Source organism: Melanotaenia boesemani, chromosome 4, assembly GCF_017639745.1.
Source record: "Melanotaenia boesemani isolate fMelBoe1 chromosome 4, fMelBoe1.pri, whole genome shotgun sequence".
NCBI classification, from domain to species: Eukaryota; Metazoa; Chordata; class Actinopteri; order Atheriniformes; family Melanotaeniidae; genus Melanotaenia; species Melanotaenia boesemani.
In genome coordinates, this window is record NC_055685.1 from 19,481,385 (window position 1) to 19,499,732 (window position 18,348).

The 18,348-nt window shown below is 37.5% G+C and overlaps 2 protein-coding genes across 5 annotated transcripts in view; both read right to left on the reverse strand.

Annotated features, from left to right (window-relative positions):
• LOC121638165 (LIM and calponin homology domains-containing protein 1-like) overlaps positions 1–7,743 on the reverse strand; it is a 29,685-nt gene extending 21,942 nt beyond the window's left edge. For all 3 annotated transcript variants that reach the window (XM_041982723.1, XM_041982724.1, XM_041982722.1), the window contains exon 1: positions 7,306–7,743. In XM_041982723.1, coding sequence (XP_041838657.1) covers positions 7,306–7,419 — 114 coding nt within the window. In that variant the 5' untranslated portion in view covers positions 7,420–7,743. The remainder of the gene's footprint in view (positions 1–7,305) is intronic.
• A 1,724-nt stretch (positions 7,744–9,467) lies between these two features.
• uchl1 (ubiquitin carboxyl-terminal esterase L1 (ubiquitin thiolesterase)) lies at positions 9,468–14,678 on the reverse strand. Of its 2 annotated transcripts, XM_041983923.1 has the most exons (9): positions 14,521–14,678; positions 14,427–14,438; positions 13,863–13,991; positions 13,115–13,256; positions 12,930–13,015; positions 12,531–12,578; positions 10,779–10,848; positions 10,644–10,702; positions 9,468–10,164 (listed from the first exon to the last, which is right to left on the reverse strand). In XM_041983923.1, exons 1-9 carry the CDS (start codon positions 14,551–14,553, stop codon positions 10,081–10,083), a joined length of 663 nt encoding a protein of 220 aa, XP_041839857.1. In that variant the 5' UTR covers positions 14,554–14,678; the 3' UTR covers positions 9,468–10,080. The 2 variants fall into 2 exon arrangements, with proteins under 2 accessions (XP_041839857.1, XP_041839858.1); XM_041983924.1 differs by lacking the exon at positions 14,521–14,678 and having other exon boundaries at positions 14,369–14,438.
• Between the last annotated feature and the right edge of the window lie 3,670 nt (positions 14,679–18,348).

Consider the following 18,348-nt stretch of genomic DNA (forward strand, 5'->3'; position numbering starts at 1 on the left):
CTTGTTTTTCATCAACTTTCTTCTCTCTCTCACACACACACACACACACACACACACACACACACACACACACACACACACACACACACACACACACACACACACACACACACACACAAACAGGTCACAATGTGTTTGCTAAATAAAGAGTATAGACAAATTTCTACCTCTGGGTTTAAATGTTAGCTGCTGCTGCCATTCACACAGACTAAGCTGAGCAATCCACCATGAGGTCTGTGCAGGATCATCTCAACTCAAATTACTGTTACTGGCACTAACATACCCCACCTCCCCCTCCAAGCGTTTTGGCTTAGTTTTTGCAGTCGACATTGCTTTAGAGAAACACTGTCTTTCCTATACCACACTTACATGACAATACTTTTTCTTTCTCTTTAAGCTTTCATGACTTTCAGCATAAAAAACATGGTCATTCATTGCCATTTTAAATTGCAGTTTCAGTTCTGCACACATCTATTTGTTAACCAACTCCACCCCTTGCCCCCTGTCTGTGTCCTGCATGCTGTAGACACATACCTACACACAAAACACAAACAGTAGTCCTTCTCTCACCTCAATATAGAACTCTCTTCTGTGAATAAATTATGCATGATCATGCTGTAAATGTTTCAAAGACCTGGAATCCATGAAACATTGGAGGAGTACCAAACTGAGTTTTAGAGTGAGGCCATTTCTGGCATATGATATTTTGACTGGTCATTACTTTATCATTACTTTTAAGTTAAGACTTAGCTTTATGGGTTTGGGTTAGGCATTTAGTTGTTATGGATCCTTGCAAAGACAGTCATACAAACTTTTTATGGGTATATGGGTATGTGTGTGTGTGTAGGGGCAGGGTTGCATCAGAAGTAAGCAAAAGTAGCCTTTAATTTACCTTCAGAAGGAAAGGGTGGGTGGCTAAAAACAGAGCTGAAGGGGAAAATGTGCAGGTATGAATGCACCAGGGATGTACTGAGAGGGAGTCGAGCTGCCTTGATCTAGATCCCTTCAGTAACAATTCAGGACCCCGACACTTGGTCTCTGCAAACAGAGCTGATGTTGGTCACGTGTAGATCAGCATAGAGTGTGGAAGAAAGATCCAAACTCAAGTTACCTTCAAAGAATGATGAGAAGATGCATTCTAATGTAAGGTGTGAGTTGATATGTTTAAAGGTGTTTACTTGTGGTTAGATTTCCCAAGATAAATGATAATGTGTAGTCAATCTGTGCAATAGATCTACATGAGTGAGCAGACAAAATGTGGATGCAACAGCCTTGATAAGATTTAGTTTAATCAGTTTAATTAAATTAGCTGATTTTTATCAGTAATTTAATAAACTAAAATTATCCATCTGCAGCATGTGCTCTATTTTAGTGGTCAGCTTCTAAAAATGCATTTAAAAAAAAGGACACAAGAGAAAAAAATGGGGAAAAAAAGAAAGACAAAGCAATTTTGTCATAATCCAAATTAATTATGGATTAATCTGGATTGGAGTAATTAACGAGAGCTAAACACCATACTCCTCATCTATTTACAGTTAATATTAACACAAGATAATGTTTTAGAAGTACTTTTTGTTTTTGTGTAATTGAAAAACAATTCTTACATTTTTCCATGACACGGTATAGTGCTATGTGTTACATTTTCTTGATTGGGTCAGCTGAGGATCCTGCAGATGACCCAAAGTGCACTAGAGGAGGTGCGGCAAGCGGACATGCCAAGCAGATAAAACACCATGTGTACACTGCAACTGCAAAGATTTAGTAGATATATTATATTTATTCACAATTTAACCTATACATTTAAAATGTTTTCATAGAGACTAAACTTAGAACTGATATTTTCTGTATTTTAGCAGCATATATACGCACATATAAAAAAATCTATAGCACAAGCTAAACTAAAGCTCAGGTTTCAAGGGAGTATACCACATATTATTTTCTCAATTTTTCCATTTTTCAAGTTTTCAGAAACAAAATAACTTTATAGAGAAGTAAGTGTCACTGTGTTTTGGGAAACAACTGTTTTATTAATTTTAAGAAGCCACAAAGTCTGAGGGGTCGGGGACGGAGCTGCACAAATAATTGTCAGGCTGAACCACCATGTTCAGCTCCCATCCCAACCAGAAATGTTTAAAAGTGGTATAACTTTGCAATGGGTACTTTGCAACCTAAAATGTAGTGTAGTTGAGTGTACCACATATTTAACGCAGTTTAGAGTCACTGTAACAGACTCAGTTTTAACTCAGTTTAAGTCTAAATGCAGGTATCAAATATCACTGAGCTACGAAAGACGTTTTTGCCAACAGCACATTTGTGTCGTCATTGTTTCGCATTCTTTCATTGAGCCCTTGATGCATGAAAAATCCCTAAGTCCTAGCTCTCACACTCTCTCTCTCTTGTGCAGACACAGCTGGCTGTCTGAGCCTAGAGGAATTAATCCACCTAGGACAGCTGTGACATCTGGCACACACACACACTCTTATTCGGTCACACACATTCTTGCATTTATATCTATGTGTCCGACTGATTTCTACCATGTGTTGTATGTCAGTAAAAGCAGAGGTTAAGTGCTGTCACAAAAACTAACTTTATGTTTCTCTATGCCAGCTTAACTTCAACCTGCTAAATGTCACTTTAAAGGCACCCTGAAGCCGCACATCAGCTTTGAGACAGTCTGCTCCAGCCTTGTCTCATCTATAAACAGAGAAGTTTTGTCTGTGGCAGACTAATTTCCTGCACAGGTCATATGATGATGTACAGCCTGTTGCTTTACTGCCCCCTGGAAACAGTGACACCTGAGAGCCTGCCGGTGTTATGTTTCCATAGAGATCAATGTCATCCAACCAGGGTGTGTACAAGTCATACATTGCTGACTGTCATGTGTGAGTGTACATACACTTTGCATTCTTTACAAACATGACAAATAAACTGAGAAACATGCATGGAGCACATGGCAGCTTAGTTAACCCTGAAATGTCTCCCCATTTGAGAGCATATAAATACACCACTAGAAATAGAGCCAGCCTGGTCAGACTGAAAATAACTAAGGAATTAGGAGTCAGGAAGACGACAAAGCAAAGACACAGGGGGGAGATTAAGCATTAGAGGTCAGCATTACCACAAACCAGACAGTGTTCACTATTGATGGAACACATTGGTACAATTTTAGTGCAGACTGAAATCGGTTCATGACCGACAGTCAAAAACTGGCAAAGTATTGTAAGCCTTGAAGCTGTTCTTCATGTGGAATACAACTGTTCCCAGGAAGTATAATATTTTTTAAGGATAAGATTAATTTGTGGTTAAAGAGGAAGTATTGAAATCAGCTTTGGATTTGTTTAAAAATTAGTGTTATTAGTTTTTAAGAAAAGAAGATATTTGAGTACACTGTCCAAAAATTATTTTTAACTAAAACTATTTACTTGATTTTACATGAAAGAAACATCTTGTATAAGTTTGGGAAAGACACCATTATGTAACACTGTTTGTAAATAAGATGTGTGTAGTGAAATTTGCAAGTCACATTAGATGGACTGCATATAAAAAAGGAGGAACTCTTGAGAAAGAAAAACTAAGGACGAAACATCTTTGGAAGGAGGCATGCTATGATGAAGATTATTAAGAGAAAGCATCCCAAATGAATGAAGGTTAATACCTTATCAGGTTCTTTGTTGCTTATATTGGAACGAAAATATATCTTCAGTTCTATATCATCACTCTGTTTATTCCAGACTTGTGTGGATACTTGTGTTGACTTTTTCTTAAAAAAAAAAAAAAAAAAAAAAAAAAGTTTTGTGATCACCTAACATTTTAAAATGGAAAAAAAAAGGATTAACACCAAAGTCAAATGCAGTACTGTATGTGCAATTGCTGTTTTTTTTATGTATGGTCACTATCAAAGCCAAATTAACAGTTTTAGCATTTAAACATTAAGTAGACATAACATCTTTTTGTGATGGCTTGTGACATGAAAAGACCAGTCAACATTGTGAAATGTGTTAAGTATCAGTACAATACCTCAAATTCTCCTAAAACTGTCATCATCATCATCATCATCCCTCAAGGATAAATATGAATCTCAATAATAAAGCTTGTATTGACCAGTTGTAACTGTTCATTGATGAGATAAACTCATTTCATTCTTTGCAGCACAGCTTGGTCACCTGTGGAACAGAGTACACCCAGGACGGAAGGATTAACACTGGAATGACATCTGCTCTCACACCTTTGTTCTGTTCAGATTTTAATTGGACATGTATATCTTCCAAGGTTGAGGATGACTCACACTTATAACCATGAAAACTCCACCTAGAAAAGCTAAAGATTTAGAATTAGGAAGCTTTTTGTTGTGAGGCAATGTGGTACTCCCCGAACCACCAAAACCGGGCTGGATTCATGTTTAGTCCCACATTGCATTTCTGTTTTATCTGTATAAATCCTATGCACTTTAATAAACTACGAAACATTTCTGCACAACTGTGAGGGAGTGGCCTGTCCAGGGAATTCTCACTAGAATTAGCAGGTTTAGAAACATTTCTGAAAACCAACATCTTGGCAAAGATGAAGCAATCACTACTTTTTTAACTAGATTTAGTCTATTCGGGTTTGCGTGCTTTAACTTTTATAAACATGTCTGTTATTAAAATACAACCTAAGTCAGTCTGGGTGGTTTCAGAGCATGGCTTCTTTAGTGAAGAGGCCACCAACAGTAGCCATGTTTTATAAGACTAACAAAAGGAAATGCATTATGGTGCTTAATTTCTGTTGGATCAACAAGGGAGAGTATAGCTAAGCATGTTTAACACAGACTTTGTTAGTGTGCTAACTTGTTGTTTTGCAAGTCTTTTGTATACTTTCTGGTGTCCAGTTTTGACCAGGCTGAGATGTTTTTCACATTTAACTCTGACCTGGTGTTGGATAAAATTTAAAAATTCTTAAAAGCATCCCATATCCATAGAGCTCAAGGTTTTTCAGTGAGGCCTTACAGTTGTGGGGCTCTTACTCAGGACCATTTATTGCTATATTTGGACTATGCAACTGCATGGGGCCCCACAAGCCATAGGGGACACCCAAGCTGACACCCAGCCTTGTTTTAGGACCGGTATGATTGACAGGTACCCATCACTCCCGTTAGTGAGGATATGGAGGGAAAACACCATCATGGCATCAAGAGGAGGTTATCTTAGCTCAGCAAAAAACGTAAAAATAAGCAAACAGAGGAAGAAAGGCAGTAAAAGCATAGCGGTGAGGCAGCTGTTTGTGATCTGGGATGGGAAGAGGTGTAACGCAGAGTTTTTAAGCAAGTTTGTTTGTAATTTGTCCATCCAGCTAGCTCAGTTAGCTTAGAATAAATATCATTTAGCTAACTGGGATTTATATTCTCATAAACCAGCTTTATTGTTTGATTAATAAACATTTCACTTGGGAATGGGGTGACTGCCTCTTAACATTACTTTAGGATTACTTATGATTAATTTATCAAATTTATTACTTTTCAGGCCTCTAATTAGACCTGTGCTATTGCTTTGCTTTAAAAATAGCAAGAGTTATTTATTAAGTGTCTAATAAATATTAGGACTATTATTGATTGTTTTGGATATTGTGGCAATGAATTACTGCTCTGAGTGCATTACAACTTACTCAGCTGAGTTAGTTTCAGTCTCCTTCTTTGCCACATTTATTAGAATATTTATTGTGACAATAAAATAAAAGTGAAGTGTAATGTAAACTGTACTACAAATGACTGTTAGTTGTCCCTACAGAATAAATCTATGTTAAGACCATATAACCAGTTAGATAGAGGTTGGCCACTTTGTAATCTCCTGTGAAATATACACGGACATTCCTACTATAACAGTGTTCATCACTCTCTTATTTTTGTTTTATTACTCTAACATGTAAAAAGTGTAATTAACTACAAATCCTCTTAAAAGTGGCAACTTTGTACTAAGTACGTGTTTTAAAGCGTCACTATAAACTACAATGTTTACTATAAAATCAGATTATGAATTTCTGTGTTAGTGCAACATTGCTGCAATTATGAAGTCAGAATATGTAATTATGATCTATTTTGCTTGGTAACCTATGGCGTTTTGTCTCTGCAGGAGCAATTCTGAAATATTCTGGACCTCCAGGTATCAAAGCAGAGGGGTCTTCAGCCCCAGTATCTGCATGTTCTTGAGGGCCATCTTCAGACCAGGAATTCCTGACCAGTAAGTGGGAGGGATATCTTCATCAGAGACTTAATTGCTCTGCTACCCACTTTAGGTAAACCAGTAGATCCAGCCGACTATTCATCAGTTCTTATTGATCCTACATTATTCTCATAAGTGTATTTTTCTTTTTGTTTTCCACATTGATATGCAAGGAGAAATACTGCTGGTGTTTCCTCCCTGCTGCTGTCAGACTTTACAATGAACACATGTAAACTGTGTTTACATATTTATATACATGTTTATGTACATATTTATATACTATACATACTCACCCTGTCAGACCATATACTATACATATTATTATCTATTATTTGTGTGTGTGTTCTTGTTTAAAATCATGTGTGGGCTTCTGCTTACTGCACCTGTACTGTTGCAACATAGCAATTTTGCCTCTGAGGGACTAATAAAGGTTTTTTTATTCTTATTCTTAAGTAATAGCCTAATTTATGTTCTGTTTGGGTTTGACCCACGTTACTGCTTATTAGGTTATAACACAAATCATGATTCACCACTTAGGCTTATGGATGGAGGCGCTTTAGACTGGCAGATGATGGTGGAAGCGATGCAGCAAACCACGAATGATAATCTCATCCGATGCGATCAAATGTTGATACAGTGTGGCATCTCGTGCGTGAATACTGGCCCGGTTTCATAACCATGGTAACCGGAATCCCCTTGCGCCTGAAGGAGGCGTTCCTCCACCCAGCAAGTAAAAACATTCTCATCATAGGCTATGCTAAACCAACGGATCCTCTGTGGACTGATATTGTTTATCGTTTATTTTCTTGCTAGCACTGAGTTAAAAGTCCCTGCAGTGCTGGCCTTGGTGCTCAGTTTAACAGGGAGCCAGCCATGCATACCTTAAAACTTTTGACACATACAGCTGTTCCATCATCCAGGAGAGCCGTTTCCCCATACGGTAACCCGACACTGCATAGTTCCCCTAACAGGTGATGATGCACCGGTGCTGAACGGCTGTGTATTTATAGCCCCGGTCCGGTCACTGTGACCGTATGGCCCATATCCTTCCCCTGTGTACTGTAGCAGCAGCAGTGCCCCATAGTGTTTCTGAACGGTCCGCTCAACTTACCTCAATCCATTTCTGTGCCTCCAGGCAGGCTGGCTCGGGATGGTTCGGCTCCGGCGGCTCTTGCTCTTGTAACGGGGCATTCGCGAAATTTCGACATGCGGTAGGGCTGGCCATCTCCGGGCACGACGTCCAACCAAGTCCTAAAGTCGGACGATGATATGTGGTCTCTTCCCACTATGCTCCGTCCGTTATCTTCCTCCTCTGTCTAGAACCCTATGCGCAGTTAGAGTCACGTAGTTCTCTCGTGCCCCACGCGAGCCCTGCTCAAACTGTGGCGTAGAGACCGAGAAGAGGCTTCTTGCCACTGCGACGCTGCAACACGAACCAGGCGCTAAAAATATCGATTCTTGCTCGCTGAACTGTGGGAGGCTGACGATCTTCCCCTGTCCTCACCGCTGCCGCGCATTTCAAAAGGCGAGAACGCGCAGGCAGGAATCTCTGCGGGGGATGTCGAGAGAGATAGGAAAGAGACAGGAGAGAGAGGGATGAGGGAGGCAGCAGCATAGGATATGTCCGGTTATGTCACAACCCCCATGGTCAGCTGCAAACTGCTGTTAAAGGTGTGCTGTGCTTCTTCCACAACGGATAGACCAGGTTTTACCGTTTTCTACCCCCCATGCATTCTGTATAAATTCTTAAATGTTTTTTTTTATTTCGTGTGTGTTTGTGTTGGGGGTGAGGGGGTGGGGTCATTCAAAACAAAAAGTTCAAATGTCGGAAATGTTTGTTTGACTTTAAATGACCTTAGATATTGTTTATAAAGTTATTGAGTTTATCTTCACAAAATCATTTTTATTCAATGTTTGTGCTTTTTATGCCAAAGTGAGCTGTTCTTTTTCAAAACTTGTCAGTGTAATCTCCTGTGCGCATTTTTCACAGGGAATGTTTATGATGTCTGGTAAATTATTGGAAAATTATTTTCCAGGACACAAGAATCAAATGCAATAATTTGTGTAAAGTTTTTTTCCCCTGTCTCTTTTCATAGTACATAAAAACACACTAATATATATTTTAATTTTTCTGTAAAGGCAGACATACAAATGTGCTGTATTGACTTGATTTAGTGATCTGTACAGTTATACAACAGCATTGAGTAAAACTGCTTTATATAGATTTATGTTATTTTAGTGAAAACAAAAAGATTTTAGATTAAAAAGAAAAATTTATTTAAATAACCATAGGAAATAAATGTAAATAAATAATGTGAATAATGCAAATCCTAACCCTTGAGGGACACATAATAGATTACCGCAACGTTCCAAGTTTGTTTAGAAACAGAATTTTATAGAATGGCAACATTAAATGTTAATACGCTTACTATGTTTCTATGAAGCCTCTGCTGTATCAAGTCTCAGTTTAGACAAGGATTTCAACATTTATCTGCATATCTGATAGGATCTATACAAACCACTGTTACCTCACATTTTGTCTTTATTATTGAAAGAGGAGTCCTATTGTTCTTGTCAGTATAATGTGAAATGCATGCTGCTTGCCAAACAGAGCAAGGTCCTGTGCCAATGCCAATCTGTTTACAACTCCATTATTCTCCTTGTTTCAGCCTTTGGTGGCTGGGTAGCAGAAAACTCAGAAAGACTGAGCCACAAGCTGAGGACATTAAACATTTCATCACCCCATGTGACAAAAAGTCAGGCTAGAATGTCAGCTTAAGCATAGATCTGCGAAACCATGGTGTTTTGTTTTTTGTTAAAGCAAGAAATACAAAATGCAATATAAAATCAAATTTGGCACCTTTAAAAAAAAAAAAAAAAAAAAAAAAAAAAACACAAACAAAAAACCTATAACTATATTCCCTCCAATTTAGTCTCAAAGGTAATAGTTTACAGATTAGATGACCCAACACAACTCAAGATTTTTCTGATTTAAAAAGACACATGGGTTTAATGGTTGCTTTATTAAATTCCCACAGCTGTACTAACATAACTACAGCAACATAGGATTGAAAGTGCAGAAAGATAAACAGTTTGAACACAGTCAAGATGTAGCAGCCACCCTGCACAGCACAACCCAACTTACAAAAAGCACTCTGGATGGTGGTCCCTACAGTTTTGTATAATTTGTGCACATTTATGATGTATTTGACCATGTATGGATTGTTAACTTAAGAGACCTTTTCAATAAAGTGTTTTTTTTTGAGAAGAACAAACAAGTGAACAAATTAAAGCAAAAATCAAGGCAGTTTTCTCAATGAAAACTTTAGGTTTGTCAGAAATCGATTTGTCAAAATGTCCAAGAACTCAAACATTCAAACCTTTTTTAACAATGGTGAAATTATTCCTACAGATACATTTGAACTATGGAGAGAAATGTATAAACCCAACCACACAGCAACAGAAGGCATGCAGAGAAACATATGGTGATTTCTTAAAATTGCCCTTTGTCTCAGTTGGCACAAAAAAGTATTTTAAAAGTAATTTTGAGCTTAGCATGGATGAACTAATAGACAAAAACTGCAAAATGACAGGTGACAATTGTTTTGTTTTCACAGCTGAACGACATCACATGAACAGCCTGGACAAGCTTGTATCAGTTAGTGACTGCAGGACAAAAGGCTTGGATTGGGTTTGTATGTGCATGTGCTAATGTTAAAGAACTCTGTTCACAAGTTGAGAACAGAATGCTTTGTAGTGCATAGCGTCTGCAGATGTGTGTGTGCACACAGATCACTGTGGGTACCTGTTGATTGTGTTTGTCATGTGAATGCTCCAGAACATTTTGGTTAACAATGTGTCTGAGATTTGGTGTCCTGCTGAACAATTAACTCTGACAAAGAGCAACAGCAGAGAAACGGACTTCGCCTTGCTCCCTTTCCATGAATCCACGGCACACTTTGGCGGCATCCTAGACATGATGAACAAAAAGAAGGTCTTTTATCCACAGTTCATACTTACAACATCTAAGCCCAAAGCAAAACACTTTGCCAGTTTTTACATTAAAGAGACACAGAGAGGACTAAAGATGTGAATTTAATAAAAGCTATTGTGTATTTAATTGGTAATCTTAAAATTACTAAGTGATGTTTTGCCTTTAATTAAAAAAAAATATTTTTACTCATTGTTAAAAGCACCCCCCCCCCCCCAAAAAAAACACCCACACACAAACTCAACGCACTATTTCCTAGTAAGTTTTAACTTATTACATTACACTAGCTTAAAAAAAATAAAAATAAAAGTCCCTCTAAATGTTTCATATCAACATTGATCTTTTTGGCAAATAATGGTTTACCCTTTCCCTTTTCAAACTATACTCTTCAGCAGAACTATGATTAAAGATTATAGAGTATACACCAAATCCTTAAGAATGACCATAGCTTTACTTACCGCTATGAAGGAATCATCTTTGGTAACTCCATGGTTCACAGGTCCATCCATTTTCCCATCTTTGACACAAACAGAACAGTTAGGAATTTACCATGTGAAAAGTTCACAGCAATGTCGGTGAGGACACATGCTTACCAAATTCATAAAGTTGGCCATTTACGTTGACAAAGGCAATAAAGTGGAAGTTGACTTTGTCAGGTTCTGGCTATGAAAGAAAATTCAGAGTTTAAGTGTGTTTACATTCACAGAAAGGAGAGCAAGACTACATATTGTCTGTTTTAGATGCATCTCAAAACTTCAAGTTACTTGAATACACCAGAGGCCTGTACGACAAAGATGGATTTTCTCTTATCCCAACGTCAGGGTTAACCCTGGGTTTTCTGTACAACAAAGCTGGTTCACTTCTTAACAGGGCCAGTCACCAAGATAACTTACACTGAATGGCTAACCTGCTATGGAGCTGGTTATGTTATGGATAAGAGATCAGAGCCCATTTTTAGGAGATCCCGTTGACACTGGTGCGCGGATTGTGAGAAGAGCACCCAAAGAGTTTGTAAGGACAGATGCATTCTTTTGATGAAGAACTAAAGCCCGTTTCTAAAACAGTTTAGGTCCATTAGGGTTGCATCTGAAATGAGGTTAATAATTGTCACACATGGCAGAACCATGAATTTCCCTCTTGCTGCAACAGAAATATTTAAACAAACACATTCACACCACACAAACATACAGCACCAAGAAGGCTGACCTCCATTAAGCAATCTTTATTTAATCTTTTTAGTAAATGATTGTGGGCATTATTTTTGAGTTAGAAACTTTAACGGCAAAATTATACCCATCTCCCCATAGTAAAGAATCTTTAAAAAAAAAAAAAAAAAAAAAAATCTCTCTCTCTCTCTCTGTGATCCAGGCGGTGATACGGATCACAGCCAAAATGTAATCACTTGCTCCTTATTCCATTTCTGACATTTCCTGAAAATCTTACCAAAATCTGCCCATAACCAAGTTATGTTACTAACAAGCAGACAGAAAGACAAAAAAGGTACGTATGCCTTGGCAGAGGTTAGAAATAAAAAGGAAAGAGGGGAAGTGCTCTGCCCGAAACGTCTATGCCGTAATAAAGTGAATCTGAGTGATCAGAGTGCTGGTCGCTTTTTTTTTTTTAACTCATAAATTAGGGGGGAAAAAAAAAACAACAAAAAAAAAAAAAAAAAAAACTTAGAACTGTTCTGAGTTCATATTGTCTGATTAATTAATAAATATTGTATAATTTTACTAATTTGCGGATTAACAGAATCAAATTTCTGCCAGCATCGATTCTGCCTGTTGCTGCAGCAACATTTGTTTTTGGCAGGGATGATGCATTTACATTATTCATATCTTCTCAAGAATAATTGTCTGCTCCTCCATGGCGAAGTATGCTGCTCTGCAGGGTTTCTCCATGTCTGCGATTGGTCAGATGCTGCAAACTCCACGTCTTATGTGAGCGCACACACACTGATCTAGATGGGAAAACTCTAGGTTGAATTACCGAGTTGATAAACAGCTTCGTCATACCACTCATCTAGATCCTGAATGTCTGGGTAAGTTAACCCAGGTTAAAAAAAAAAAAAAAAAAAAAAAAAAAAGTATGTCAATCATTCTTCGTTGTACAGGCCTCAGTTTTCCAAATGCCAAAGATTGTAAGAGCCACACAAAATGAAAAACACAGAAAAACAGAAATTAGTCATTAATACAGTAATTTCTCAGCGTAATCATAATCCAACAGAGTTTCAATAGTAACAAGCAGGGTAGCAATGTTGTATATTAATAACCAAAACCATGTTGCTCAAGCATTGAATGGAACTCCTGACGTAAACAAGTTAATATTGTGATTAGACGTCTTACCAGACATTGTCCTTGCATAGCAACCTCATTGTGAGCCTCACATATTGCCTAGAGAGGGGGAAGAAAAAATATATAAAAATAATAAAACACACCCCAAGGGTGCAGTGGCCATTACAATAGCATTTTGTTTTTCAAACTGTTTAGAAACAGATTAAACAGTGTTTGGTGCCCCCAAGTGGCTACAAGAAAGCTCATCTATAATCCAACAAAATCTGAATATTTGTGATCGTCAAAGATTTTTTTTTTTACTTCAATTATATTTTATTTTTAATATTTATGCTCCTTATATTAAAAATGATTAAAAACAAAAAAACTAGTTTTTGAAATAAAGATTTTGCCCCCACCCCTCTTAAGTTATGGTCATGCCGTTGACCAATTAAATTTTTTTTTTTTTTTTACCTTATTCTTCTCCAGATGTTGTGCTCTGTCATCAGGAGACATGTCAGCAGTTTCATCTAGAAATTTCTTCAAAGCAGAACCACTGTCTGAAAACACCAAAGTTAACTCAGTGAGCAGGTGAGGCAATTCATATGTGGAAAAAAAAAAAAAAAACACACACACACACAATCTATTAAAACACTTACCAAATGTCAATTTGCCTTTGTTGTTGGCAACAGCATGCAGCAGAGCAATGGTGCCACAAGAATTGACTACTGTCTGCTTCAGGAAATACACCTCAGAGTCTCCTCCAACCTTGTCTGCTTGCTGAGCTCTGTAAGACTCATGCTACAATAAACACAGAAAAGGCATTGTCCAAAAATGTACAGTCAAAAAGGAAAATATTTGGGCACAATTAAAAAAAAAAAAAAAAGCTTAATGACCATACAAAACAGTCTCTAGTGATATGTAATGCAGTGTAAATATTTACAGACCATTACTATGTTCATAGATTAGTAAAATGGAATTAAATATTTCCCTTATGGAATAATGAAGTAACAAATTAATAAATTATAAAACAAATGACAGAGGATTTCTAATTGTCTATTCTAGAAAATTAAATTTCCCAGAACACAAGGTAACATGTTAAAAAGTCTTTAAAACATTAAATTCTTCTACAAAAACATATTTTAGCTAAATTCTTCCACTTCCAGAATGTTTTCGTCATCAATAATATACCACCACGTGGAGGCCTGGAAATTAATCTGCCTTTGCTGAATCATTTCCTCTCCACTATCCCAGTCTCAAACTAAATTATCCACTTAAATATTGTAGCTCCTTAACCATGGCCTCCCTGCATCTCAGTGTCACCCCATTTCAGACATGCCATTTCATTGGCACACCCCACCTGTAAATGAAGCCATCCAGGAAGAAGTCACAACCGCCGCCCATTACCTGTTGCGTGAGGGGGAAGAGCAGCATCAAGGCACAGCATGGTTTCGGGACGGCGGACAGTTGTTCTTTCTCCAGACCCAGCACATCAACGAAATGCCAGCTTTCTCCCACGCCCAACTTGCTCATAATCTGAGACACAACGAAAGTAAATAATAAACACAACATGCTAAGCTGAATCGACACCAAACAACTGAGCGTCTGGAAATCGATAGAAGAAGCCTTGTAAGGCCGTTCAAAGATGCTGCGTTGCGTTGGTCCAGCCAGACCACACCCTGTAACCCAGACACAGAGGGGCAACGCTTGGGAGGATGCTATCGCTCTTTAAATGAGATAAAAGCTCTTTCTGTCTGCTGTTGTGTGTTTAAGAAATATTAATCTTTTCGCGACAAATGACAGCCTTGAGTCAACTACACAGACACGCTGCTTGATAGCCCGGGGATATTTTCGCCTTTGTTTTAGTTTGGGGTTAACGGCTCCACCAACCATCTAGCTTCACTGAAACTTACCTGACAGTTCATACGACGGTTACCAACAGTTTCTCTGTGACTAACGTTTGATACCCACCTTGTTCAGCATCTGAAATCAAACAAATACAGATTAAACGTGAGTGTGCTGTCTGGAGAGGCATTACAATACAAAATAAGTTATTTCCCCCCACCTCGGGGTTGATTTCCATGGGGCTCCACTCCATTTTTGCAGTATTTGGCAGTGACTCGACAATTTCTGTGTAAAATCTGCGTGGCGTCTTCTCTTTAGGGGCCGTCAACGGCGCACCCGCACTTTATTCTGCCGATCATACCACTTACTGCACGACGTGGGGGTGTGTTCAAATAAAAATAATCCGTTGGTGTGCAAATTTAACTGGATTACAGGGAGATTTCAATTTGACATAATCGTTCCATTTCTCTGACTATGCATTCAGCCACAAGAACATTCTAGACAGAAAAACTCTCATTTACCAAAATAGATGTAAGTGAATATCACCGCCAAATACGGGGACTCAGTGGATAAATCGCGTTCTTTCTGGAATCAAAGGTGTGACGTATCGATTACTCCTTATCAACTTCTGCCTCTGCTTAAAGAGATAGTTGACGAATTAAGATACGTGTTCCACAACTGTCTACATTAGACTCCATTAAAGTTAATACCAACTTTTTACAATCATGTCAGGACACTTTACAGAGTAAGTGCAACAAAGCAGTGCAACGTTGTCATTGCTCTATATCTACCAAGGCAATAATAACGGTGACGTGCCTTTTCGGGAATTTTCTGGGCTTTCCAGCTGCTACAATAAATCTGTGTCTGTCCTGCTGCTGTAAAGCTGCAGACACAACCTGTCGATTTCAGTACTTGACAATAGCAGTAAAGCCAAAATTGTGCAAAAATATCAGCCAGCAGCCTACATTAAAATACATTAAAATAATCCCAACTAGCGGCATGTACAACCTCAAGGTTTGGATGTTCAGTAGCATCAAATGTCAAGCAAAGTATCCTCTCCATCAAGAGTCATATGTGTTGAAATAGATCTTATTCTAAAAAGGAAGGAAAAAAATATATAATTTCACAACTCCTTGTATGATATGACAAAATGGTCTTCTGCAAGTGCCTTATTTTTACCCCCCCCCCCCCCCCCCCCCAGGAAACTTGTTTCCTAACATTTTGTTGGAGAAATGTGAAAGAGTTTCTGCCCACCCACCAACTGCTGCAAATATCAAGATGAGCATTTCCTATCTCTCTACATGTTATTAAGTTAAGAGGAATGAAACAAAGAAATGTTACAAGAAATAGATTTAAAAATATTTCTCTTAGTGTACGGTATCTGCTGAATATATTGAACATGTTGTCTTTATAACTGGTAATTTTGAATATATGTCATTTTTTTTCTTATGCAGAATTTTGACGATATGAAAAACCTTTTGGTCATGTCTTTGGTAACTAAAGACTAGAATCAGTAGAGCAACAGAATGCAGATGCATGTTGCATTAGACTAGGTTACCAGTGGGTTGTAATTTTCATGAGCTATTTCATGCCAAGTTAACCTAACTTCCGTGGTCATTTGATGGATTAAAAAATAATAAAGACGACTAAAAGCTCTCTCTGCATAATGTTTTAGGAGTGTGACTTTGGAAGCTAAATACAAAGTTTTTTTGTGATTATTTCTCATCCTCAGAAATTTCTTGTGTGATTGGGATGATGTTTGTGCAAATACAAAAAAATGATTATTCATATCAACACAGTTTTTTTTTTTTTTTTTTGAGAATAACCCAGTGAGTAAATCAATATCTTGTCCCAGCATCTTCATCACATAATGAGGCTGCACCATTCCTGCTGCCTCCAGAAGGCTAGCAAAATAATCCAGGACTCTCTGTCAACTCTGAGGGTTTTGTAATTTCATTGACAGCAGCAACGAAATGACAATAAAATTTATTCTATTCTGTATGTTGCAATGTGATCTTCATTCTTTATTCCACTTGGAGGTGCTATAACCCACAATGAATGATCAGTGGCGGTGGTGATAAGTGGAAAACCAAAACTAATTTTTAATTTATTCCTTGAACTTTTCACTGACATTCTTTGTTATTATTTTCTTAAGGTGGGCATTTTAAATTCATGCCATGTCTAGAATTAGGATGTACTTGTACATTTGGAAGGTCTTCAGTTTAAGGATATATTAATGTCAGATTATGGGGTGTGTCATCATTGACTCCTTTTACATTTGAACACGAAGAACACTGGAATAAAAACCCACTTCACTATGAAGTTATTCACATATACAGAAGTTTACTTTTACAAATTTGAAAACACACTGTTGTTGGAGTTACAGCTGCAGTAGTGTCTTGTCTCACTAACCCTAAACCCACATTTTACCCTTTCACAATGTATACTTTTAACAGAGGAAACATTGGAGAAGTTTGTCCTGGTTAATGCCGAGATGGTAAATATAACCATTTTAAAACTAAATACAACCACATGCATTTTAGATCCCATCCCCACTTCCCCTATTTAAATCAGTTTGTGGCTCTGTTATTGAGGAACTTCTGCACATCATCTCTTCATATGAACAACTTTCCAGCAGCTCTCAAGAGAGAGAGAGTTTGGGCAAACTTCATTCAGATCGTTTTTCTGTGTCCAGTAAAAGATGCATGATTACACAACTGAGGTCTTCCGGAGATCAGAAAATATTATTACTGAATGAAAAAAAAGTGTACATGGTTATAATATTTTGAGCCTTTTTTAATGAAAAAAAAATCAAAACATACAAGAAATGCAGGTTATCAGTATATTGCATTAGGACTTTGTGATTATTATTATTATTATTATTACTTTTGAAAACAACTATGGCAAATTGGGGTATTATGATCAATAATGTGATCATAATGTGAGTTTGTGCACATGATCATAGCTAAACTGTTGAATGAAAGCGTGTAAACCCCCAGTTCACTCAAAAATGCTTTCTCCCTCTCTCTCTCTCTCTCTCTGTTAAAATAAATGCAACAAATATGTTGTAACTTGGGCTCCAAGTAGCTCCCTTTATCCCTGTTTTAAAAGGTAACAGAAAAGGCTGATAGATTTTCAGAGAAACAAGATTTATTCAATACATTCTATTTGTCAAGTCTTATGCTCATTCCTCATCAGCCTCAGCCTGCCCATAACAAAAACTGGACAGATAACGCTCTTAGCACACGGAAGCTAGCTTTAAATAAATAAATAAATAAATAAATAAATAATAATAATAGTTCTTAATCAAAGATTTTATTACAAAGCACAAGCTTTTTGTTGTTTTAAACAGAAACCTGGTTAGACAGAGAAAATGATCCAGTTGTTTTTATCAAAGCAACCCTTCTAAGCTTCAGCTCTGTGAATGAAACTAGATTACATAAGAAAGGTAGCCACTGCTGTCCAACATCTACATGCTCCCACTCACTGAAATTATGAAAAAGAACTAAACATATAACTATGCTGATGACAGTCGGCCTTTTATCACTTAAGGAAAATATCAAGGATGAAAAGGACAGATGATTCAGTAGAATTTAGAAAAACTTGTCAATGTATTTATCTTTATTATACTAGACCACTGTAATGCTATCCTAACAGTTCTCCCTAAAACGTCCATCAGACAGCTGCAGTTAGTCCAGAACACTGCTGCTTGAGTCCTCACTAACACCAAGAAGGTGGATCATATCACTCCCGTCCACAGATCTTTACACTGGCTTCCTGTCTGTCAAAGAACTGACATCAAAATCCTGCTGTTAGTTTACAAAGCACTGAATGGTTTAGGACAAAAATAAATTCAGGATCTTTTGGTTCGTTATGAACCAGCCAGATCCCTCAGGTCATCAGGGTCAAATCTATTTTTAGTTCCTAGAGTCAGAACTAAAATGAAGAGGCAGCATTCAGCTTTTATGCTCCTCACATGTGGAACAAACTCCCAAAAAACTGGAAGTCTTTTCAAGTTTTAAATCAGAGTTAAAAACTTTTCTGTTTG

Bases quoted from the DNA above. Each gene is read 5' to 3' on its own strand.
- uchl1 (XM_041983923.1), bottom strand. From the start codon at position 14,553: ATGGAGTGGAGCCCCATGGAAATCAACCCCGAG. The intron at 12,579-12,929 runs GTAAAAAAAAAA...CCCCCTCTCTAG, and splicing joins AACATCTGGAGAAGAATAAG to GCAATATGTGAGGCTCACAA. The intron at 10,849-12,530 runs GTAAGACGTCTA...TTTCTTTCATAG, and splicing joins CTATGCAAGGACAATGTCTG to CCAGAACCTGACAAAGTCAA.